Below are 26,851 nucleotides of genomic sequence, written 5' to 3'. Positions count from 1 at the left end.
CGCTAGTTATTTGTATATGAAAATATGACTGATTTTTGTATGTTGAATTTTGTTTTCTGCAACCTTACTAAATATCAATTCTAAGAGTTTTTTTGTTGCAGTCATTATGTTTTTCTAAATATAAGATTATGTCATCTATGATAGAACAACAATTTAATTTCTTTGCCAATTTGGATGTCTTTTATTTCTTTCTCTTGCCTGATTTTTCTGGCTAGGACTTCCAGTACTGTGGTGGATAGGAGTAGAGAAAGTGGGCATCCTCTTCTTGTCCTCTTAGAGGAAAGGCTTTCAGCTTTTCTCCATTCAGTATAATGCTAGCTGTGGGTTTATCACATATAGCTTTTATTGTGTTGAGGTATGTCTCTCTATACCTTATTTGTTGAGAGCTTTCGTGAAAAAGGAATGCTGAATTTTATCAAATGCTTTTTCTATGTCTATTAAGAGGATCATATGGTTTTTGGCCTTTATTCTGTTGATAGTGATGTATCACATTTATGGATTTGCATATGTTGAACCATCTTGCATCCCTGGGAAAAATCCCACTTGACTGTGGTGTTTTATCTTTTGATGTGCTGCTAGATTTGGTTTGCTAATGTTTTCTTCGGGGGTTTTGTGTCTCTATTTTTATGTTGTATTCTTGTGTGGTTTTGGTATCAGGGTGATGCTTGCCTCAAAGAATGAGTTAGGAAGAATTTCCTCCTCTTCAATTTCTTGGAATAGTTTGAGGAGGATTAGTATCAGTTCTTCTTGATATGTTTGGTAGAGCTCGACAGTGAATCTATCTGGTCCTGGGCTTTTCGTTCTTGAGAGACTTTTTATTACTGATTCAATCTCGTTAATAATTATTCATCTGTTAAGTTTTTCTATTTCCTCCTCTTTCAATCTTGGTAGGTTGTATGTGTCCTGGAATTTATCAACTTCCTCTAAGTGTTCCAATTTATCAGTATATAGTTGTTCATACTAATTTCTCATGATCCTCTGTATTTCTGTAGTATCAGTTATAATGTCTCCTTGTTTGTTTCTCATTTTATTTGGTGGCTCTTTTTTTTTGTTGAGTGGTTTATTGATGATGATTATTATTTTTGGGTGGTTTACAACGAAACTTCATTTTGTTGATCTTTGTATTTTTTGGTTTGTTTTTGTTTTTTGTTTTTGGGGATTTTTTTTTTTTTTTTTTTTGAGGCAGAGTCTCACTCCGTTGCCCAGACTGGAGTGCAGTGGTGTGATATCAGCTCACTGTAACCTCTGCTTCCCCGGTTGAAGCAATTTCCTACCTCAGCCTCCTGAGTAGCTGGGATTACAGGCATGTATAACCATACCTGGCTAATTTTTGTATGTTTAGCAGAGAGGGGGTCTCACCATTTTGGCCAAGCTGGCCTCGAACTCCTGACCTCAGGTGATCCACCCACATTGGCCTCCCAAAATGCTGGGATTACAGGTGTGAGCCACTGTGCCCAGCCTGTATTGTGTTTTCAGTCTTTATTTTGTTTAGTTCTGATCTTTCTTTCCTTCTACAAATTTTGGGTTTTTGTTTTTGTAGTTCTTTGGGTTGCATCATCAGCTTGTTATGTTACATCCTAATAAAGTTGGAATTACACTATGTTAAAGATATTTTTAAGGCTTGTTTTATTTTTTTTTAGAATATATAGATTTAAAATAAATATTTTAGCTTGACTTAATTGATAGTTGTTACTGGCTTGAAAGAAAAATGGTTGTATTTTTTATTTCTCTAAAATAAGAATCCAGTGATAATTTCTTGAGCTTTCTACCTCTGTCTTCTTTTTAAAACAGTCTTTGTTTAACACCAATTTTTATTTAAATTGATGTAAGGAAATGTATATATTAGTCTGCCTGTGCTGCCATAACAAAGTACCAAGTCTGGGTGGCTCAAACAACCAAAATTTATTTTTTCACAACTTTGGGTGCTAGAAGTCTGAGATCAAGGTTTTGGTAGGTTTCATTTCTTCTAAAGCCTCTCTCCTTGCCTTGTAGGTGGTTTCTTCATCCTTTGTCTATACATAGTCTTCCCTCTGTAGATGTCTGTGTACATATTTATTTCCTTCTTTCCTTCCCTCCCTTCCTCCCTCCCTCCCTCCCTTCCTTTCTTTTTTTCACCCAGGCTGGAGTACAGTGGTACAATCTTGGCTCACTGCAACCTCTGCTTCCCAGGTTCAAGTGATTCTCATGCCTCAGTCTCGCAAGTAGCTGGAATTACAGGCACATACCACCACGCTCAGCTAATTTCTGTATTTTTAGTAGAGACAGGGTTTTGCCATATTGGCCAGGCTGGTCTTGAACTTGACCTCAAGCAATCCATTCGCTTTGGCCTTCTGAAGTGCTGGGATTACAGGTGTGAGCCACCACATGCCACCATGCCCAGCCAATATTTCTTTTTCCTATAAGGGCCCACCCTAATGACCTCATCTTAATTTAATCATCTCCCTAAAGACCATATCTCCAAATAAAGTTACGTTCTGAGGTATACTGGTGGGTAGGATTCCAACATGCTAATTTTGGGAGAAACAGAGTTCAATCCATAACAATGTGTGTTACTCATGATCCTAGTACAGAGCCTGGAAAATAAGTCTTGAATATCTTCTTGGTACTGTGTTCCAAAGCTTGGGATGATACTGAGAAATCATAAGCGGAGTTCAGGAGTTTGTGATCTTGTGGAAGAGAAGGACAAAAAATATACTGTAATGTAGAAACTATAATCAAAGTAAAATCAAAACACAAAACAGTGTTAGAGGAAAAAAATCTTTCAGGATGCTAACTTCACATAGATTTCAGCTAGAAATCTTAAAGTTGACAATTTTATGCCTGTGAACTTGGGCAATTTACTTGCTTTATAGACACCTTTTATTGATCTATAAAATGGGGAAAATAATTCATACTGCTTTATTGTAATCATTAGGTAAAATATATAAAAGTATCTACCACAATAAAAAGCAAAGGCAGTATTAAAAATATACAGTATGACCTGAGCACTAAATAATCATAATGCATCTGCTGACTATTGAAATGGTTATTGGCTATAAGGAACTGGTATGGCTCTTTTGGTGCATAATGCATAAATATCAGCTCTGAATAAACTTACAAGGGTTGTATTACATATAGATTTCTTTGGTTTTTTTCTGAAACCCTATACTGAAAAGCCTTTCCTCAGGAATACTTAGATTCAATACTGCAGTGATTTCTACCTGAGTAGAAGGAGAATGCTGGGTTTGTGTTGATATATATTTGAGAGAGATACTTTTATGTATTAGAAAAAGGAATTTTTGTAGTTTTGAAAGTCTCCTTGATGATTGTTGCCTGTGCATTCCTTCTCCTAGCCAACCCACATACACACCAAAATACATCTAAAACACAGGCTATAGTTATTAAAACAGATGGTACTTGAGGTGGACCTTGTTGGAGAATTAGGAAATTGGTTCAGGAAATTGGTAGGAAGCGTCCGTTGATTGATGAGTAAGGTATATAAGTTGATTGCTTTGTATAGCATGAGAAGAGGTAGGAATCCTATGATGAGAACCTGGGAATTATTAGTTATCTGGTGAAGAATGCTTAGACATTTGCCAGTGTAAGTTCTACAGAGAAACACCAAAGAGGAGATATAGATATGAATACAGATAAACATTTGGCTCGTGAACTTATGGAGGCTGGTAAGTCCAAAATCTGAAGAGTGGATGTCTCAGGCTTTCATTTGATTGGTTGAGGCTTACTATACTGTGAAGAGCCATCTGCTTTATTCATTCTACCTAGTTAAATATTAATCTCATCCCAAAACACCTTCTCAGAAACACTTAATATTTGACCAAATATCTGGGCACCCTGTGGTCCAGTCAAGTTGATACACAACTTAACCATCAGAGCCAGGAAAATTAAGTTGTACGTTGTTTCTTTTTGGCATATATATATATATTTTTATATTATATATATATTTTTATATTATATATATTTTTATATTATATATATATATATATTTTTTTTTTTGAGATGCAGTTTCACTCTTACTGCCTAAGCTGGAGTGCAGTGGTGCAGTCTTGGCTCACTGCAATCTCTGTCTCCCAGGTTCAAGCAATTCTGCTCAGCCACCCAAGTAGATGGGATTACAGGCATGCGCCAACATGCCCAGCTAATTTTTTGTATGTTTAGTAGAAATGGGGTTTCACCTTAGCCAGGCTGGTCTTGAACTCCTGACCTCAGGTGATCCACCTACCTCAGCTTCCCAAAGTGCTGGGATTACAGTCGTGAGCTACCGTGCCTGGCCAACATAATTTTAACTGACAATTATATACATACCTTTACCATTTAGAGGTTCTCAGACATGAGCTGAGGTATTGACAGAAAAATCTGGGCTTCTTAACTAATGCTTACGGTTTTCAATATAAGTCTATAGACTTTCTTATAATCTGGCATGAATTTTCTCTCTGTTAAATCACATCAAACTATGTGACCTTTAAATGCTGTAGACAAAAAAAAGAGTTATTCATTATAAATCAGAGTATATGTTGAAATTATTTTGGGGGGACCTTACTTGTTATGACATCAATATTTTGCCATCTGCCACTGGCCTTTTAGGAATTTTTTAGAAGCTACTTAAAAAATAGGATAGTGTAAAAACTAAAACTCAGAGGCTAATATCAGTCTAATATCAGTCAAGTTGACAGGTCATGTGTCATTTAATGTTAAATCTAAATATTTTATAATTTATTCCCAGTCTATTTTCAGGGAGAGACAAAAGACTAGATTTTTATATTTGTACAATTCTGGGTTGTAAAATGATTTTGTGGTTCCCCTCAATATTTTTACTTCAACCTCTGAAATTTTCTAGGAAGTGCTTTATTAATAGAACAGAAGATTAAGAATTCTGAAGGCTTCTATTTTTGTTTTGATTTCATTAACCTCAAGGTAGTTGTTATGTACTTTGTTTTCTTTGAGAAGATTATCAGTATTAATCATATGTTTGGAAAGAATTTTGTGCTTCATGAAAAAATTAATTTTAAATATTTTGTGTGCCTTTTCTCGTCTCGTTTAGTTTGGGGATCCTAGAATAACTCTGGGATTGATGAGGTTAAATTAATTTATTGGAGCCCTGCTCCTATAGTTATGTATTTTTTCTATTCTGAACTTCCAAACACATGGTACAATTACAGTCATTACTGTTTTTTTTGAGACAATCTTAATTGCCATACACAATTAAGATTGTCAGTGCAGCATGCTTTTGAAATTATCAGTAGCAATTGCATAAAATGCTTCAGCCTAGATCCTAGTGGATAAACTAAGATGTAAACAATGAGAACGAGTGGGCGTCTGTTTTAAAGCAAATCAGAGATGCAAACATGGGTGTATTACTCAAAATGTATATTCCATTGTCACATATGATTATGGCATGTTTGGTGAAATTTGAAACAAAGCCTTAGTGGGATGCAGTTGATATGGATTGTTTACCAAACCCTGAAATATTAAGACCATAAAGAAGAGATTAATTTGAAGTCAGAAATTGATCATATTTTGCATGGACAAAGTTATTTCAATTTATGTTCTTATTGAATGTATGTGTCCATAACAGCAATAATTCTGTCATCTATTAGGTGTTTTCTTGTACCAGGCACTAGAAATAATTTTACACATTATCTAATCCTTATTAAAATCTCCAAGTGTAGTCTTTTACACACATCTCCTGCCTTCCTCTTATATATGTCTATTTTTAAAATGACAATATTTTATTATACTGAGGGATGAATCTTAAAATCATTGTACTAGTTGGAAAATTCACTAATAGCAGAGGTCACTTCTTATTCAATTTTGAGTGGACAATGCCTAACACACTGAAGTCATCAATAAATGAAAAGACTTTTCAAGTCCATCTCCTTGCCCTTGATTTGTCCTTTTACAAATGTGTGCTTCCTAATAATCTTTTAAAAAAGAAAAGAAAAGAAAATTTGACTCTGCATAGAAATCGTTCTTTGGTCTCTTCTCATTTCACACATGCAAAGTGCTGCCAAAGTATCAATATGCTACTTTCAGCATCTGTTCCAATATAGAATTGAAATTGTTTAAAATTTTAAAAATTGTATTTCCCTCAATTTAACAAATATTATTGAATGCCTATCAAGTATCCTATATCTGTAGTTATTAAATATGTTACCTTATTTAATATCACCTTTATAAATGTTAGAGATTGCTTAATTGTAAAACCCAGTGAGACATGCAGATAAGAGTAGTATTTGTGTGGGTTTGGGTTTTTAAAATAGTTTTATGTCAGAAATATCAAAGTCTCTGTGCAATGGGCGACTGAATGCAGCTCTGTCTCACTAAACTTACCATCCTCCTATTGCCACACAGAAGATTAAAGAAAACTGGAAAATTACCCCCAAAGTTATTCCATTTTGGGTAATAAGCTATAGTAGGATATGTATGTATCCTACTATATATAAACACACACACACACACATATATAGTGTATCTATAGATATATATATACACATAGATAGTATCATTTATATATATATAGATCTACCTATCTATACCCATAGATACAGTATCATCTATATAGTGTCATATATATCATATATGATATATATGTGATATATTAGTGAATCTAGGTAGATAAAAGGGAAGCTATTTGTGTTCTTGTATCTTTTAAGTTGGGAAGTTATTAAATAACTTTCATAACATATAAAATACATATATGATACAATATAGGTATGAATAGGTAGATCTGTATAGATAGTATCATTTATATATATATATGGTAGATCAGTAGATCCTATCTATTTACACATATATGAAATATAAATGTTGTATCATATATATGAAACCATATTTATAAAGGTTCTATATATGATAGACCCTTTTGTAATCCCCACATCATAAAAAATCAGTGCAATAGCTAAGCAGAGGTTTTTAATCTGGCTATACATCAGAATCAGTTTTGGACAAAAATATAGGCTAGTATCTTGTTTGATGTGCACTAGGCATATGTATTTGAAAATATGAAAGGAAAACAAGATATTTATGTTGATTCTGATGTGCAACCAGTTGAAATTGATGATGATTTTGTATGTGGTCTAATCTTTGAATGTAGACAGATTGAGAATTTATCAGTAGTAGTAAAGGACATATTGACTGGGTCCATAGACACTGTAAGAAATTGGCCTGTCAGATGCAGACCACTGTGGAATGCAAATAGCTGAGATTAGCTGACAATATAGAAACCAACACAATAACAGATCCACCATATTTCTTATGATGTTATTTTACCTCAAATCTACATCTTTATGTTTTGCTCACTTCAGAGAGGTGAACTTTAAAGTCTCCTATTAATATAGCTTCACATATTTTTTCTTAATTTTTGTTTTTAGGAGAGGGTGCTTTTTTATTTTAATAACTTTCAAACTTAAAAGATACAGGAATAACACAAATAGCTTCCCTGTCTTTTACCTACCTTGTTGTTTACATATTGCCTCATTTACTTTATCATTTCTGTGCATGTACTCCCTTCTCACCTTTTCCATCACCCTTTCTTCTCCTTCTCCTCCTCCATCTCTTGACCTGTAGCATTGTGAACTACTTAATGGGGTGGTGTTTAAACCACCAAATTTATAGTAATTTGTTACACAGCATTCTAATAAAAACAATAAAATTCTACATAATCCGTAGAGGAAATAAGAAACCACAATAGAAATTAGATGTTTCTAATAATATGATTCTAAATGAAAGCAAGTGAAAAGGAATGAAATATTTTAAACTAAATGTGAAGTCATTTAAATGGAGTGAAAATATCACAATGTTTGAGATACAGCTAAAACTGTTTGTTATTAGAGGAAAATTTAGAGCCTTAAATATAAATAGTAGAAAAAAGGAAGAGAGTCAGCAACTTAAACATTTTTAAAAAGAGAAGCAGCAAACAAAACTCAAAAGATAGTGGAAGGAAGGAAATACTGAAGAAAATGTTAAGAACTCATAAACTAGAAAACAAACATATAAGACAGAATCAATCATGATTTCCTCGGATGACAGTAATAAAATTGGTAAGACCTTGGCAAGAGTGATTATGAAAAATATTGAATGCTCAGTCAGTATCAGAAATGAAAAAGAATCAATACAATTGTACAGACATGAAGATGTTATGAACAACGTTATGCTACTGTTAATAAGAATTTAAATGAAATGAACACATTCTTAGGGAAATACACCTTACTAACCTGAGACAGAATATAGAGAATGTGAATAATCATTCATCCATTTAAGATACTGAATTTTTATTAAAAGCTCTCCCACAAAGAAGCAGTTGGCTTTTACCAGTGAATTCTACAAAACCACTCAAAAGAAGACATGACACCAATCTTGCACACTTTCTAGAGAGTAGGAAAAACACTTACAACTCATTATGTGCGAATAGTATAATTACTTAATGACAATATGACAGGGCCTTATAAGTAAGTAGAATTACAGGCTAACTTTTTTTTCCATGAGCATAGAGCCAATATTTGAAATTTTTCATTATCAGATAAAATTATAGATTGGAAAGAAATAAAACTTTATCACTCATCAGCATGTCTGTATATACCAAGAAGTTAAAATCTATAAAACATCAGTTTATAAGTAAATGTAGCAAGGTTACTGACTATACAAGGTCTGTATCAAAATGTATTTTTATACATAACAACAAATAGGAAATTAAAAATCAATTTATAGTGGTGTCAACAAACAATTAAGAATAAATCTAACAAAAGATGAAAGGGGTCTGCACTGGAAACTACAAAGCACTATTGAAACAAAGATTTCAGGACACAGGGGACAAATCATGTTCATTTGGAAGGCTTGTTATTTTAAAGATGTCATTTCTATACCAAACTCAACAGATGTTTTTGTGGAAATGATGGTAAAAATTTATGTGGCAATGAAAGACTCCTAAACAACAAATGTGTTCTATTTAGGGTAACTGAAACATGGCATAGGATAAATGCCAAATAGATTTTTTTTTCCCTTGAAACAGAGTCTCACTCCGTCGCTCAGGCTGGAGTGTAGTGGCGTGATCTTGGCTCACTGCAACCTCTGCCTCCCGAGTTCAAGCGATTCTCCTGCCTCAGCCTCCTGCGTAGCTGTGACTACAGGAGTGCACCATCATGCCTGGCTAATTTTTGTATTTTTAATAGAGATGGGGTTTCACCATGTTGCCCAGGCTGGTCTTGAACTCCTGACCTCAAGTGATCTTCCACCTTGGCCTCTCAAAGTGCTGGAATTACAGGTGTGAGCCACTGTGCCTGGCCAGCAAATAGATTTTGAATTCATTTTTTAAAAATATTTCATTTTTGTAAGTTGGTAGTAATATATCAGTTTTATTACTGTACACATGTTGGGTAGCACTTAGAATTTTATAAAGAGGGATATATGATGAAACAAGGCAAGGAAAACCTACATATGCTGTTTTGTATTTAAAAATTATTCTTAATGTTATGCATTATTTTACAAATTTATATAAATGTTTGTGGCACCATCACATTAATTGTTGCATTTGCAGATTACTTTGTACATTAAATTTCTTGATTGTCCTAATGTTTTCATGAGGAGCTTTCAGAAATAAAACTGTTGGGGCCTTAGCCTAAGACATTACAAAGCCCAGATTTCTCTAAACATGTAATTTCATGATGTATAAGTTTGGGTTAACTTTGTTTTCAAAAGCCACTGCTTTTATGAGTTAACTTCTAAATGAAAGCCCTAGGACACTCTAGTGTCCAAGACAGCAAGGGATCCCTTTGATTTGATCTCACTAAGTATCCCACTTTAGAACTCACTACTAAATCATTTTATGTCTTTTGACATGGTTTGGCTGTGTCCCCACCCAAATCTCATCTTGAATTCTCATGTGTTGTGGGAGGGACCCAGTGGGAGGTAATTGAATCATGGGGGCAGGTCTTTCCCGTGCTGTTCTCATGATAGTGAGTAAGTCTCATGAGATCTGATAGTTTTAAAAAGGGGAGTTTCCCTGCACAAGCTCTCTTCTCTTCCCTGCACAAGCAGACGCGTGTCTGCTGTCATGTGAGATGTGCCTTTCACCTTCTGCCATGATTGTGAGGCCTCCCCAGCCACATGGAACTGTAAGTCCAATAAAATTCTTTCTTTTGTAAATTGCCCAGTCTCTGGTATATCTTTATCAGGAGTGTGAAAACAGACTAATATAGCTTTCAAGTAATTCTCTTGGTTGTTGGTCACACTATGTTTATGTGACTACCTACCTCAATACACATTAAAATGTTGTTTCTTTCTTATCATTTCTGATTGTTTGCAAAGCTCCTTTCTCCCACTCCTAAGCAAAATCTATTCCCCTTTCAAGAGTGAGCTCCTAGCTCATTGTATTATAGAGTTATCTGATCTTGTCTCCAGTTTCTCTCTCCACAATGATGTTCTGTAGCATTTACTGTCTAAAACATTCATTTGTGTTTTTAATTATGTTGACTTTTATTAGCACCACGTAACTTAGAATTACAGATTTATTTTTTTGGATTTGAATCCTTTTTCTACTACTCATGTCCCTGTGGTCTTGGGCAAATTACTTCTTGGAATTCAAGCTTCCTGAATCTGTTATATAGATTCAGAATGATACTGATCTTGTAGGGTCATCATGAAGATTAGTACTCATATATACCATATAGCTCCTGGAATACATAATATTCTTGTTAAGTAGGAGGTAGTAATAGCAGTGCTATTAACTGGTGGTATTATTTTCAATAACCTATTCTCCCTAGCTTTGCTTGAAATAATTATTAGCTATTGCTACATCAGTGATTTATATGGACCGTATTTTACAGAGTTGCTCAGGTAAGAAGCAGTTGGGTCAAAAGTTAATCAAACATACTTTTGATTCAGGAATCCTATCTTAAAATTAGGCTTTGTTTTCTTTATCCATGATATAATGCTATGTAATGGCTCTTTAACTGGCAGCTATATAGGCAATTTCCATACAGGATGCCTGAAACTTTGAAGAATTGCTGTTAATTATAAGACAGAAAGATGTGGATTAAGAAAAATTCTGCTCAGATTTCAGCTCATGGTTGAACTTTGTATCATGATAACAAGAGGTCAAGTTACCTTGAATCAGGGTACCCTCTGATTTGCCTGCTGTAGAGGAGGACTTCATATCTTTTGGAAGAATGCATGCAGGGTTTCCAGAGGTGACTATCACTGTGTTACATAGTTTATAAATTTTAAATCAGACCATCTCAAGTCTTTCAGATGTGAAGAAAATTCTTTCAGTTGTTTTTACTTGTTAGTGCAATAGTCAAAACAGGAACTTAATTGTACTGAATTGAAAATCTAGAGGAATGTCAAGGAACACGATGTACTTAACCAAGGCACTGGATGGCACATTGAATCTGTGCACAGGAGATAACCTATGGCCTAAAGAGTGAATCTGTTTAAGAAGTGGAAATCTGTTAGGTTCTGGGAGACCCCTTATAAACATGGAAAGATTGAATTGTTGAACTTCAAATGGTTGTCACCTCTACTCCCTTCCGAATGCATCCTAAAATATCTTATTTCTGTTAGTTGCACAATGGCTGGTTCTTCACCCACAAAGTGTTCAATGGATAGGTTTATGGACTTGGGTAGTAAACTGAATCAAGGCCATCTCAGTGTGTACACACATTACTCCACTTGGCCTGAAATCAAAACCTCCCTATTCTTAGTCAGCAGCTAAGAACATCAGGTAAGTTTATGTTTCAGCATCCTAGGGCCTTGTTACATGTTTTGTTTGAAACTTAAAACTTTTTTTTTTTTAATTTCAGAGAGAATTTCCCAAGAGATTTGTGTAGTTATGGATACAGAAGAAGATAACAAACATGTAGGTCATCTTCTTGAAGAAGTGCTGAAAAGTGAATTAAATGTAAGTGTTCAAAGACTGAGTTTGATAAACTTTGATTGCCAAAAACTTTTATAGTATAAAGATATCTTTCTTGGAAAAAAAAACATCAAAATCCCTTAATCATAATGTTCTTATTATTTTGCCTCGATGAGATCCTTTGGTCTGCCAGCACTTAGGATCTGAAACATAGTCCATCCCCCTTTTCATTCGTTTTGTGGATTTTTTTCCAGTGTCCATGTGTGACGACCTTTAGGAAGCCCTGCCTGATGCCTGCATTCCCCAGCATAAGGCTGAGACTTGTCTTAAGAGGCATAGTGGCCAGCACATGCTAGATGCTTAGTAAAGTTTGTAGACTCTATGAAGATTAGAGAGATTATGAAGAGGGAGGGGGAAATAAGGGACATGATGACAAAAGGTGAAATAATCATGATATTGGAAAAGTAAGTAACTGTGAAGTGACCAACTTCCTAGTTAAACTCATATCTAATATTAGGGCTAGGCAAATAGAAGATGCAATAAGTGTGAGGGTGTCTATAGGAACTCTTTATAATTTTACCAGCAAGCACTGCCATTAATCATTTTTATGACAACTTTCAAGTATTTTCTTTGCCACACTTATTTTTGTACATTTTAATTAATTTCTGTTTTCATTAAAATATATAACTTCTAATCCGAGTTTATGTTCAATATGTGATGACCTTTTGACAACGTACATAATTCTCATCAAAAGTAGAGGGTAAAAGTTGATTTTAGCTGTGTAATTTTTTTTTTTTTTTTTTTTGAGATGGAGTCTCACTCTGTTGCCAAGCTGGAGTATAGTGGTGCAATCTCAGCTCACTGCAACCTCCACCTTCTGGGTTCAAGTGATTCTCCTGCCTCAGCCTCCACCATGCCCATTAGCTGTGTAATTTTATCATGATAGCACAGTTGGAAAGAGAACAGGCTCTGATATCAGACTGCTTGCACTTTGGATGTCAGCTCTGTTTCCTAATTTCCTTATCTGTAAATTGAAACTGTTAATAACATCTATGTTCTAAAGTTGCTGGGTGAGTTGAATAAAATGAATATATTTAAAGTGCTTAGAGAAGCATCTGGCATGCAGTACATTTTCAATGGATTTGAACTATAATTAAACTTTCAATGATAAGTTGGCAGAGTGGTGTGACAGTATTAGATAGTACAGACTGTTAGTTCTCATACTTCAGTGCTGTACTGGATACATGAGTTGTTAAAATTAACAAATTAACCAGTGTCTTCTACCTCCTCATTTGTAAAGAATCTAATTTGAATTAGTATGCTTTAATTTAAAGTTTATAGCTGAAAGATGACAGTGAACTTTCTTACTGTATATATTCTTACATTCATGTCATTACCTACTATCTCCCTTAAACAATTGTTTATTCTTAGTCATATAAGTAAATGTATATGTAATAGCCACTACAATCCTTATGTTGATACCTTAAAAATCATTTTGGTTTTCTGGAACTAATCCTCCAATAGATGCTCTAGTGAGGGCTCATGGGCACAGTATTCCCAAGTTCTTTGATGTGAGTAAAATTATTCTTTTGCTCAAAATCTTCAAGGTGATTTTGGCTAGATTAAAAGCAGTCTTAATTCAGTAATTTTTTGTTGAGTATCTTCGATATGCCAATCTATTTTCTTTTGTCATAAAGTGTTTTGGTCAAGTGTGATGAAAATCTGACTTTCTTTGTCTTATAAGTGATTTAGTCTATTTGCCTGGATGCTCAAATAATTCTTTTCCTTTAAAGTCCATTTGTTTTACTACAGTTTTCTTAATTATAGTCATTTTGGCTGATATTGCTAGGTACATAGTGGATTCTTCTGTGTAGTTTCAAATCTTTTTATTTGACATTATTTCTTTAGTTTTTTTCTGTTTGGTTACTTCAGTTTTCTTCACAGATTCCTGTTGGATGAAGCTTACATGTTCTTTGGCCATCCACAGCTATTACATTCTCCTGAGTTTTTCTAATCTCTTAATTTCTCTTTAATTTTCTTACTTCCCGTCTTTTATTTCTGTTCAGTCATTACCTTTTGTGTTTTTTCTAATTTAGTCTTCATTTCTGAAATATTTTTTAAATTTTCTCTCTTCTCATCACCTTGTTTCTAAGTTATTCCAAGTCTGACTTTTATAGTTCTGTCATTTTCTTAATTTCTTTTAGCTTATTAAATATTGGGTTACAGTCTTCATTTATTTTATGACTGGGTCTTTCTGATGTGCATGTGTTTCTGTAGGTACATTATTTTGCTCTTTAGTCTTTTTCTTTCTTTCTTTCTGTCATTCATATATACATATTTTTTGTTTGTTTTTGTTTTTGTTTTTTTCCGAGACAGCGTCTTGGTACTATCATGGCTCATTGCTGCCTTGGCCTTGGCCTCCTGGGCTCAAGCGATCCTCCCATCTCATCTTCCTGAGTAGCTGGGACCACAGGCACACACTGCAATGCCCAGCTAATTTTTTTTTTCCTTTTTGTAGAGACAGGAGTCTCCACATGTTGCCCAGGCTGGTCTCAAACTCCTGGCCTCAAGTGATCCTCTCACATTGGCCTCCCAAAGGGCGGAAATACAGGCATGACCATTGCACCTAGCCCTATTGTTCCTTTTTAAGTAAAAGAGTTTTATCTAGTTTTAGGAGGAAGGGATGAGTCAAAATAACACCTCCGTGGCCCTCCTTTGCCTGTACTTTCTCTTTCCTTTATTCCTAGTGCGCCTCCCTTGGTCCATGTAGACTTTTCTCAGGCTGGTGTTTTAACATACTACGGTGCTTCTGTTTATTGGTTTTGAATGTGCTTTGGACCCAGACCCCCAGTTATCCCTAGCACAGAACGTTCATGTGGCTTGCTTGTTTTCAACTTTGAATTAAAGCCTACAAAGGCTTCTCCTAGTTTCTGTTGCTAATCCCAGAATGGAATGGCCTGCTAAGGTATCCAGAAAGTATCTGATGATGATTTTGTTGTTTTCTGTCTTTCTTGGTTTACTCCTATTTTTTTCTACAGTTTCTTAAACTGTGTGTGTCTTTATATGTGCTGCCAATTTATCCCTACCCAGTAATATTATTTTTTTTAGACACTGTCTCACTCAGTTGTCCAGGCTGGAGTGCAGTGGCATGGTCTCAGCTCACCACAACCTACGCCTCCCAGGTTCAAATGATTCTCGTGCCTCAGCCTCCCAAATATTGGTTTTATAGTAGATAATGTCTATAGGTTTTTGGCTTTGATATCCTCCTTGCTTTTTCTGTTTTTATGAAGGGTCTGCAGAGATTCAAAGGCTAAAATCATATTTCTAGGTTTCCAGAATCTTTCTCCCCTTTATTGTTCGTGTGCTCTCCTGGCCATTTATAATTTTTAAAGATCACTTAAATTTCTCTTTTAATTTCAAGTATCTAATTTGTCTATAAATATAGACAGACATAGCAAATTTGGAATTTTTAAAAAATTAGGTTTGGCTTGAAGTTAGGGGTTTCCTTCATATAATAAAACTAAGAAGTATTCATATATTCAAAAGTAAGAAAATCACCATTCCTCAAAAATTTAATTTAATATCTTCCTTTTTGGAGATAAATTAGACTTTTTGTTTATTTTTAATGAGGAGCTAATGTAGAACTTCTAAAACTGAACTTTGGGTGTCCTGTTATTTTACTCAGAGAATCTTGGTTCTCCTTGAAAGGAGATATCGTTCCTGCTAAGCCTTCCCTGGCTTCTAAATTTGGTTAAAAAGAATTAAAAGTTTAAAAACCTGTCATGCCACACAAACTTAAGAGAATGCTTTCTCTTAGAAACAGCCACAACAGGCCAGGTGTGGTGGCTCACGTCTGTAATCCCAGCAATTTGGGATCCGAGGTGGGCGGATCATGAGGTCAGGAGATCGAGACCATCCTGGCTAACACGGTGAAACCTGTCTCTACTAAAAATACAAAAAATTAGCTGGGCGTGGTGGTGGGCATCTGTAGTCCCAGCTACTCGGGAGGCTGAGGCAGGAGAATGTCGTGAACCCGGGAGGCGGAGGTTGCAGTGAGCCGAGATCGCACCGCTGCACTCCAGCCTGGGCGACAGAGCGAGACTCCGTCTCAAAAACAAAACAAAACAAAACAAAAACAAAAAAAACCAGCCACAACACTGATTATGGAGTGTCAGGAGTAGTACCGAAGTGGGTAGTTCCCCTGTCCCCTTTGCAGGACTGGCTAAGGGGTTGGCTCATTTACTCAGCCCACGGCTCTCCACCTCTCATGGGACAGGGAGCATGCAGGTGAGCGGGTACAAGGGCCAGGACAAGTCCTTCTGGGTGCGATGGCAGGAATAGAACTTCATGCGGCTCCATGGCAGCATCTAGCAGGGTATCCATGACCCCTGAAGCCCCAGAGGACGTGTGTTACATTGTGCTCTTTTACCTTTGCTGTCTACAAACAGCTTAAGTGTTTAACAGCTCAGTGGAGGGTGGGATGACAACCTTTTGCACCAGCCCTCTTGGTACCAGAGTTCTTGTTCGGCGTCCGGGAGGAATCAGGCTGCATCAGTTAATTGAAGGGTGGTGAATGTGGAGGATTTTACTGACGAGTGGAAGTGGCTTTCAGTGGGATGGGGTGCTGGAAAGGGGATGGAGTGGAAAGGTGGTCTTCCCCTGGAGTTTGGCTGTCCCCTGCTGAACTCTTCTCTGTGGTCCTACCGTCAAGCCGTCTTTCTGAAGTCCCACCTTCAAGCTGTCCCTCTGAAGTCAAACTGCTTCTCTTTGACAGCTGCCGCTTCTCTTCTGGCCTCTTCTGTTCCACTCTGCTGCCCCTCTGCCATCACTCTGCTAGTGGAGCTTGGGGTTTTTTATGGGTACAAGATGGGAGGCAGGGAGGGCCAAAAAGCAGCATTTGAGTGGGAAAACAGGAATGCATGTTCTCACTTTGGGCCACAGTACCCAGGCCTAAAGGTGTGGCCCTCACCAGGGACTGTCCTCTTCTACCCGGGATTTCCCTGTCTCCTGTTTGTATCAGTACTATGCAGTTCTTTTCTCTTTAAAATAACCCTTTGATGGGGGGAGCGGGAAGGGATAGCATTAGGAGATATACCTAATGCTAAATGACGAGTTAATGGGTGCAGCACACCAGCATGGCACATGTATACATATGTAACTAACCTGCACATTGTGCACATGTACCCTAAAACTTAAAGTATAATAATAATAAAATTAAAAAAAGCGACAAAGGATATGAATAGACATTCTTCCAAACAAGATATATAAATGGAAAAAAAAATAACCCTATGATTTCCCCCTTTATTTTACAAATGGAAATAGGGAAACTTGCAGTTTGATTTGCCTGAGATCATGTAAATAGTGAATATAGATGCTAGTTGATTCAAAATGGTCTCTACTAATTAATATTCTTCTAAGGAAAGGTAAGATAAAAGACTGAGATTTTTAAGTTTGACAAAGGGCTAATACCTAATGTCTGGAAGACATCCCCTTAGGAAAGGATTTATGTAGTTTTATATACTTTTTCCCTTCCCTTATAAAGGTAAATTTATCTCATGACATTTTTCAGCTTATAACTTACAAACACAAAATGCAACGTATTCTAACATTTTCACCTCTCAGAGCTTTCATCCTACTTTGAAAGGAATGTGTAAAAAGGATGAAGTCACTACTATTGAAATCCTGGCATCTGTAGGGCAGATCATTGTGGGTGTGGAGCTGCTCAACACATAATGGGAGGATTGTTTTGTTAACATGAAAAGAAAAAATGTTTTCCTTTGAAATTAAGGGAAAAGAGTGGGTATGTTTATTGTAATTATCTGTACTAGAATTTTGCAACATACCTTACAGGTGAACCAAACATCTAACTTTAATGATACCCACCAAATACCTGGAAGAAGTTGTTAAAAAGTTAAGTAAAGAGCTAACTTGGGGAGAGGCACCTCTCCTACTCCCCCCATTCACAGGCACTTTTTACTGATTCTTAAAGGACAAGGCTTTGCTATCAGTCTTGCTATTTTCCTCCTCTATTTTTCTCAGCAATTTGAAGTATTTCACAGACCTTACCAGCTTTGAAGATAGAGCTCTCCAGAGATAGATCAGGGTGGTAGACAGTTTTAAAGGGACCTCTCTCACTTCTTCCCAGTTTTCAGTAAATATCCAAAAATAGTTTATACTATATACTGAACTGAAGGTAGTAAGGAATTTATAAGTAGGAAGATATGATTAGTCTTTTATTCCTAAATTCTCTAGTTTATTTACCAAATAATAAATGCCTGTCATGATACAGTCACTAGATATAGGGAGTTGAACTGAGCCAGTATGATTTCCTATTTCCAAGGAGCATATTGTCCAGTTGGGGATAAAAAGTAAATGAATGCAAATTAAGATGTCAAATTGTGATGAATATTCTAAGGAAAACATAACTGTGCTTATATAAGAGAGCCAGAGAAAGTGACTTAGATTGGGAGTGGAAGGCAGTAAGTGAAATCTCTTGGCAGATGTGGTATTTAACTTAAGTCTTTAAGGGTAATAAATAATTATCTATTAAAAGAACAAACGAGAAGTAACAGTATGTGAAAGGCACATAAAGAGCTTCATTGGGGCACAGAAAGAAAGCATCTGTGGTTGGAGATGCAAATGGAGTGGAAGTGGGAGTAGCAAGAGACAAGGAAAGAGCCTTGTAGGCTTTTTATGTTGAGTTTACCACTTCTACTGTTACCGTTGCTACTATTATCATTTATATATTGTTTTAAGGGGAAAATGAAGTGAGAGAAGACTTTATTTGAAAATGACATGATCCAGTTTACCTTTACAAGAAGATTATGGTGGCTGCTCCTCTTAAAAGTACAGTTCTACAGAGGAAACCTCTGCAGTATTTGTTTTCATACATCACATTACCTCTAAATGCATATAAGCATGTTCAACCCAATATTCATTCCTGTAATAAAAGAATGGAACTCCTAAAGAATGCTGATCTATACTCTGAACAAACAGGGACTGTAGGGGCTTTTCATGTATTTTGGTTATGCACTCCTTCCTGTTTCCTGGAGCACATAATTTAATTATTGTTTTGAGTAATCACAAATGACAAGCAGGGTGTAACTGAAAATCATGTGTAAAGCATGCTTTGATTTTGTTGAGGCTGTTCTATGGTACTTAGTTTCTTTTTTTTTTTCCTTATGCCCTCAAGGTTGTGTCCAGTGTATGGATCCATGCCTTTTGTTATAGACCTCAGTAAATTCACTGTATGACATATTAGTCAAACAAAACATCAAAACTAGCACATGCAATAAAGAAAAGCAGAGAGAACATAAACAGAGCAAATTAAGCCACAGCAGCATCCTAAGACCTATCCAAAACAGTTATTTTATGCTTATTTTGATACATATTATATTTTAGTGTGAATATACAGGATTTTCATTTGTTTGCACCTGAATACTGTATAGTTAATAACAATGAAATAACACTGGAAAGCTACTTTTTTCTCTTGTGCCTCTAACTCTGAACAGCACCACATTTATGTGGTACATGCATGTGTATACAAGAATATAGAAACTAGCCAAAAACCATCTCACTAAATCCATTTGGTTTATTTGGTATGTTAGCCAGATTTCCTGAGCAATTCTCCAGAGGTGGAAAGAAACTCCAAAATGATAGACCACCTAGTTGAAGAAGATGGTATGAATTATATTGATGTTGTATTCAATAAAATTAACAATTTATATTGATAACTGATTGTCATGGTTTTAAAATATTAATTGAGGGAGCTAGGATAATTTGCTTTAAATGCTATTTTCTCTATTTTTTTCTTTGTGTATTTCACATATCTTCATCTTTTTAATTATTTATATTCTTGAAATACAGGAACCTGTTGAAATATTACTCGTCCTAAAGGAACCAGATGGTTAATCTGTAAAAATGGTCTTTTGCATCTTGTCCACTTAGAAATGAGGTCATTGCTTACAAGTTCTGGACAACCATTATACTAAGCTTACAAAATAAAAACAGAAACCAGCCACTACCAATTTTTGGGCATGTATTCATAAAGTCAAGTCTTAGCCTTTAACTCAGGAAATTTTTTGATTTTACACATAAAGCGAATATGTTTAGAAGGAAAATCCATATAAAAAGTTGACAAAGTTGTTTTTGTATGTAGATTATAGTTAACCTTCAACAATTGATTTTGAAGAATGTTGTATACTAAATTGCTTATGCTATTTAAATTGAGATGTAGTTTCAGAACTCAGTCATTTCACTTCATGTCATTAATTTTTTTTCTCCAGTTATAGGATACATGATGTTTGCAAAGCATCATTTTGTGCTTATGTTATCCCTAATAATTGAGTTTGGAAATGTATTTTATGTCAAGTATTTGTGTGTAGTATAATTTTACTTTACAGTGCCACGAAGTAGGTTATTCTGTTGTTCTAGTAGCTTTAGCTAAACAATGGTTCCAAGGTTTTGGTGGTTCTGGGAACACTGAATCAAATATACCACTTTGAGCTTATAACCACAGTACATTATTCGTGTTATCTTGTTACTGGAAAACTTCTTTCCAAGGCCTACAACTTGTGTTAAAAAAAAGTTTATCTTTCTCTCTTACGTTGGCCCTGTATACCTTAAATGACTATTCAGTATAAGAGGGTAAAAAAAAAGTCTATACAGCTTGATCCGTCATTGAAGATCTTCTGCAATCTACACCGACGTTTTTTGTCACAATGTTATTGCTGTTGTGGCTCAACATGTCTTGAAACGATTAGTCTTCTACCTCTTTTGCACTCTATTCTACTGGATTGCATGCCTTCTCTATTTGTCAATTTTATGTTATAAGGCTTAGTTGATTACTCTTTCCATGAACTTGTCCCCAATCTTTTTTTTTTAGTTATTGGATCTCCTAAATTACGCATCAATAGTTGTGTCATTCTACATATCCTGCTTATTATTTATCCATTTGCGCATGTCTTTCACCGTCTCTTATCACTGATCCCTCACACAGTGCTGTGGAGATGGAAGGAGTCAGATAAATAGTTGTGGTTAAAGATGAGAGCATGATGAACCAGTAAGCTTCTGGAGTACCTCTCTACCGGGCCAACGGCCAAATATGTTGCTGGAGATAAAGAGGTCGCCTCTGGGCAACCATCAGTCATGGGAACAGTTGAGAAGAGTTTAAAACACAAAACTCAAGAAGTTCGAACTGATTTTCTAACTAGAAGAAAAAGCTATGTTCACAAAAGGAGGCAAGAGAAGGTGTTGGTAGCAGATGTTGCAGAGATTAGATGAGCTGGAGTTAGCAACAGTGATGAAATTGGTGGTGAGCAGCCTTCTGTCAGGAAAGAAAGACAGTGTTGCAGAAATGAGCACTGCAGAGGGGACCTTCTAGTGGAGTGAAGAAAATAAGCCATAAGCAATATTTTTAAAATGTATTCTGTAGACTCTACAGTAAGATTCTATATTACATATTTGAATCTATTTTTCTATATTGTCTAGAAATGTAGTTTAAAAAATATTATATGGTATATACATAGTTCTGAAACAAGTCACACGATCGAGTTTTTGTTCAAAATGTAATTTATCCTTAGTATTTTTAAAATATTTTGAACCTCTAAGCTAAACAATGTATATTCAACAGACTACTAATAAGTCATAATGGGAAAGTTGTATGAGAGGGAAATTTCATATATAAATATTGCAAGTATATTTCTGATATAAGAGGAATATACATTAATGAAAAATAGTTTGCTTATTACATAGGGTTTGGCAGTTTTCAGGTTGAACAAATATTGGGATGGTGTCTGAATATTCCTTAAAAGACTATTGCATGATTTTCTTGGGATTACATGTGAAAGGACTCTTCGGTAAGCTATTCATACATATTATAGCTGATTTTAATTTTCTTTATTTTCTATCATTTTGTAAAAACTAGGTGGAAAATGGAGGTTGTTGAGAACCTTTTTAATATTTCTTATCTAGACATTTTGAAAACAATTTTCACATTTGCAGTACAATATCAATCATGTCATTTAAGTGATTGTCATTTTCTCATCACATGATTTTAATATGGAAACAGGCTGCAATTATACTTCTATATACAGTTGTCCCTCAATTTATATGGGGGTTCCAGGACCTACCTTTCTGCTCTACAAATACCACAATTTATGGGTGCTCTAATCCCTTACATAAAATGAAATAATGTTTACATATAACCTATATACATCTTCCTGTATATGTTAAATCATCTTTAGATTATATACAGTCCCTAATACAATATAAATGCTATATAGTTACACTGTATTTTTATAAATTTGTATTTTTATTGTTTTGTTTTTCAAATGTTTTTGACCCGTGCTCGAATCCTTAACTGTGGAACCAACAGATTCTGGAGGCAGACTGTACATTTAGACAGACTCTTTATTACTTAGGAAAAATAAAAACTTTATGCATTTAAATTACGTTGTAAACTTAGCAAGAATTTGAAGGAAAAAAGTTGAGTTAATGAATTTTTTAATTTTAGTCATTTATGTTTGCCATACCAATATATGTAATAAAGATAAAGGCAATGGCTTTGGCTCAGTAAGGTTGCAGTTTTCTTTCATTTGCTAGATGAGGACACACTCCTCAGTAAATATCTACTCAAAATGAGAGATGACTTTTAGATTAATGTGGATTCAAATGATAGAACCTTTTGCTGGCTCAAAGTGTGATCCAGGCATCAGTTATATCAGTATCAACTGTAAGCTTCTTAGAAATGTTTATTCTTAGCTTTACCCCAAATCTAAAAGAATTAAAATCTGCATTTATAACAGGATTCTCAGAAATTCCCATAGACATTGAAATTCAAGAAATACACATCTAAAATTTATTTTGTTTTCCCATTAGGCTATAAACTTCTTAAGGGCAGAAACCTGTCTAGTCATTGACATGGTCTCAGTATACAATTTAGTGTCTGGCTTGTAGCTATCAATAAATATTGGTCAAATGAATGAAATTATATTAATCCATCAATGGCTAAGACACTCTGTTCTTTGTGACCTTGTTTTATTTTTAATTAAGACAGATAGGATTTGTTCCTTTTAACTTGCCAGTTCTCAGCTTGCAAATGTTTTATGCATTACTAATAAATATAAAGGGATCATATTACTGTTTATATCTTTTTCACATATCATTAGTGATTTCCACTAATAGGTACAGAACATGCCTGCCAAACGTGATATATGAGTTAATGCCAGTCGTTTCCCATCTACTACACACTGTCTTTTAGTTATAATATAATCTGTCATGAAAGCTCAACAGAAAGAAAAGCAGGGTGGTATTTTGCAGCTTTACAATTTGTGTTGATACTATCCAACTTTGGATGTATAATAAAACGGGGCTGGGCGCGGTGGCTCATGTCTGTAATCCCAGCACTTTAGGAGGCCGAGGTGGGTGGATCACCTAAGGTCAGAGGTTCGAGACCAGCCTGGCCAATATGGTGAAAGCCTGATTCTACTAAAAATACAAAAATTAGCCAGGCGTGGTGGTGAGCACCTGTAATCCCACCTACTTGGGAGGCTGAGGCAGGAGAATTGCTTGAACCCAAGAGGCAGAGGTTGCAGTGAGCCAAGATGATACCACTGCACTCCAGCATGGGTGACAGAGCAAGACTCTGTCTTAAGAAAAAAAAAAAAAAATGGGAGCCTTAAATTCTTTGTGTCAGGTGCTCAAGGTTTGTTAAATTTAGAGCTTGTCATTTTCCATTCCATGGTCCTTGTAGTGTTGCATCAGAACAATAGTTGGCTTTCAACATGAGTTTTAACAGTGAGAGAGGGATGCACAAAGGAAGACTTACCACAATAATGTCTTCTACCACCAACTGCTCAGCACACGTTTAATGCAGTGGGTCAGAAGCACTTGACATTACTTTGATATCAAATCTGAAGATTGAAATTGGAGGACACTTCTTAAATACTTTCTACACTATCCAGGATCCAGAAACATCACAGTTAAGGGAATGTGTATACTGGCAATTAAGATTGTTAGTACTTAACTGACTTCCTCCAGAATACATGTTCCTCCCCCACACCCCTTCCGCCTGGAGTTGACTTTGGGACATGTAGAATTACTCCTTTCTGGGTAAGGGTCTTGTGATGTCTGTGACAAGGTAGTAGTACCTAGAGTAACTCTGATGTCCAGTGTGCTTTAGAGGTTATGTATGTGGACCTGGGAGTTCCAACAGACCTGAGTCTGAGTGCTAGCCCCTTACTGGCTGTGTAATCTTAGATTATGCAAACTTTTGTGCCTGTGCTGCATTATCTATAACATGAGGATGATGATAATACCTGCCCGTGCATAGGTGTGCTATGCAGTTTTAACAAGATAATTGTTGAAAGTATTTAGCATAGATTCTGGCAAGTTATAAAGCCTCAATAAATATATTAAATGTAAAGGGATAATGGAGATATGTTTTAAAGGGTCCTCTAAAAGTGGAAGTTAAGAAGTGAGTAGAGTTATAACAGCAAGCATTTAATATAGCAGTGTGCATTAGGTGACCCAAAACATGAATGCTACTGGGTCTTTACATATATTCAAAGATGAATGACTTGACAGTACACACATTAGACTTCAGACTTCCTAGAACAGTAGTTGTTGGGAAAAGTCCTTGGACTCAGACAGAGGCAGTGTCCACTGCACTATGTAGCACTGCAAATGGATCTTCCGGGCTGAATGTTAGACTCCAGTCTTTGTGCTGTGACTTTTAAGTTGCATAGTGAGGGAAGCACCAGTCCTTTTCCTTGTGTGATAAGAGATAGGGATCCAATAGCAGTGCAATGTCTCAGAACCTTGGTTATAGTACTATTCTGCCTACCCAGCATCTAGGATTGGGAGAGTATCAAACCTGCTTTAGTATGACCAGCTAGCTAGGGTTTAAGTCCTATGGAGGCAGGTCATGAAGTGGAAGGCCACTGGTATGATCCACCAGCTTACCATTCATGGTTAGCAGCCTGTAGCTTATATAACCTAGCCGACTGGTAACCCAATTTATTTATTAGCTTACAGCTCTACCAGGATTGACTTCCTTAAAGCCTTCTACGAGGACAAGCTATAGAGAAGACATCTTGGAAAAGTTAACTCTTACCCTTCACATATTAGCTTAGCCAATCCTCATATGAATTCTATAATGTACTCATTTTACTGAGGAGTAAACTGAGCCACAGGACTTATGTAACTTACCCAAAGTCACACCGCAACGACGTTCTGGAGATAGATTCAAACCCAGGGATCTTGGTACCAGAGTCCATGCTCTTTACTACACACATGCACACACATACAAAAAGAAAAGCTTAAAAGCTTATTCTAAGAAATAGTAAATGCTGAATGCTAGAAAGGCAAAAAGGGATAATTGTTGGCATGTTCACAGAGTGGAAAGAAAATACATCTCTCTACAAGTCACTTGTTTATACCTATATTAGTGCCATTGTTTGAATGGTAGAGAGGCTAGAAGTTGGAAGATTCTGACTCAGAGATGACCCAGCCAACGTTTTCTGTAAAAAGATGATTGACTTTTCAGAAACACATATTTGAACCTGTGACTCATGGGAATTGAACAAAAACCTTTCAGCCTTAGGCCTTAATGCTTTTTGAGATGAAAACTTTTTTGACAATCCATCTTTATTCGTAATATCCATGCTTTATATAGTATTAATATTGTGAATACACAGATGTTTGCATTTAGTTTATGGTAAATCTTTCCTAAACTCTTATTTGTTATGATGTAAGGAAAGTTTGATTTTTTGTTGTCGTACTTTAATTTACTGAACACATTGGAAGTTGTTTTAAATTTTGTTTAAATGTCCTTTGAACCAAAATATTTACAGAAGAAACTCTAGCCAGCAGATTGTTCCATTTGTTGTGTTTGAGTGTGGAAACATCAAGAATGACAGCATATGATGATGCTTAGGAGTTTTTTTTTTATATAAACAACCTAATAGCGTTTCTGTTGTGGGCTTTGTTGATTAAAAGTGTCACAGATACCTTTGCTATATTTAGGTAAAATCTAAGTTTCTTTACTCAAGCATGGAAAATACTGATTGTTTTCTTGTTGGGAGGGAAGCAGTATGACCAGAAGAATTACACTGAACTGGAAACAATTATTAAGAGTCTCAATTTCAAGAAGAAAAAAAATTGCAGTTTGGTTTTTCAAGAGTACAAAAATACTAATATTTGATAACTTTTATGTAAATATTGTGTATGCATTTCTGTCTTAGTTTATGGGCATTAGCTAAAGAATGACTTTAAGTGCAGTTTTAAATGTATCATGTAACTGAACAAATATATTTTAATTACAATTACAATAACACTATGTGGCTGGGCATTGTGCTTTCCATATATCTATATTGTACATTCTTTTTTTTTTAATTTTGAAATGGAGTTTTACTCTCTCGCCGAGGCTGGAGTGCAGTGGCGCGATCTCAGCTCACTGCAACCTCTCCCTCCCAGGTTCAAGCAGTTCTCTGCCTCAGCCTCTCAAGTAGCTGGGATTACAGGTGTCCACCACCATGCCCGGCTAATATTTGTATTTTTAGTAGAGACGGGGTTTCACCATCTTGGCCAGGCTGGTCTTGAACTCCTGACCTCAGGTGATCCACCCACCTCGGCCTCCCAAAGTGCTGGGATGACAGGCATGAGCCACCGCGCCTGGCCTACAATTGTGTATTCTAAGAGTGTATCTCTTACTAACTGTTAAAGTTTAAGAAATACATAATAGCTTTGAAGAAGCAAGTAGATATTGAAGTCAGTATGGGCCGAAGTTGTCATACGTATGAATGAGCCCAGTATTTGTGACAATAGAGAAAAATTTCTTTAGAGTTTAAGAATATTTGTGTTGAAGAGTGGAATGGGTGGCTAGGATTTGAATAGGTAGAATATAAGTAGACTATGAAGGGCTTTAATGTCAAAGTCACTATTTTAGATTTAATCTAATGGGAGTTACACACATATACACGTAATATGTATATAAAGTTACATGTT

The 26,851-nt window shown here is 35.7% G+C and overlaps 1 protein-coding gene and 1 long non-coding RNA gene across 4 annotated transcripts in view; one reads left to right on the top strand and one right to left on the bottom strand.

Annotated features, from left to right (window-relative positions):
- The window catches only part of CRPPA (CDP-L-ribitol pyrophosphorylase A), a 330,476-nt gene that overhangs the window by 133,762 nt on the left and 169,863 nt on the right, over window positions 1-26,851 (top strand). For all 3 annotated transcript variants that reach the window (XM_019030382.4, XM_031012648.3, XM_055347369.2), the window contains one exon: window positions 11,793-11,890. In XM_019030382.4, the coding sequence (XP_018885927.3) occupies window positions 11,793-11,890 (98 nt within the window). The remainder of the gene's footprint in view (window positions 1-11,792; window positions 11,891-26,851) is intronic.
- Window positions 19,423-23,763, bottom strand: LOC115935246 (uncharacterized). Its single transcript, XR_004070913.2, has 2 exons — window positions 23,673-23,763; window positions 19,423-21,170 (listed from the first exon to the last, which is right to left on the bottom strand). It is a non-coding gene; the product is annotated as an uncharacterized lncRNA (long non-coding RNA).

This window comes from Gorilla gorilla, chromosome 6, assembly GCF_029281585.2.
Source record: "Gorilla gorilla gorilla isolate KB3781 chromosome 6, NHGRI_mGorGor1-v2.1_pri, whole genome shotgun sequence".
NCBI lineage: Eukaryota > Metazoa > Chordata > Mammalia > Primates > Hominidae > Gorilla > Gorilla gorilla.
The sequence above is the reverse complement of the archived record's forward strand: the minus strand, read 5'-3'. Positions and strand labels throughout refer to the sequence as shown.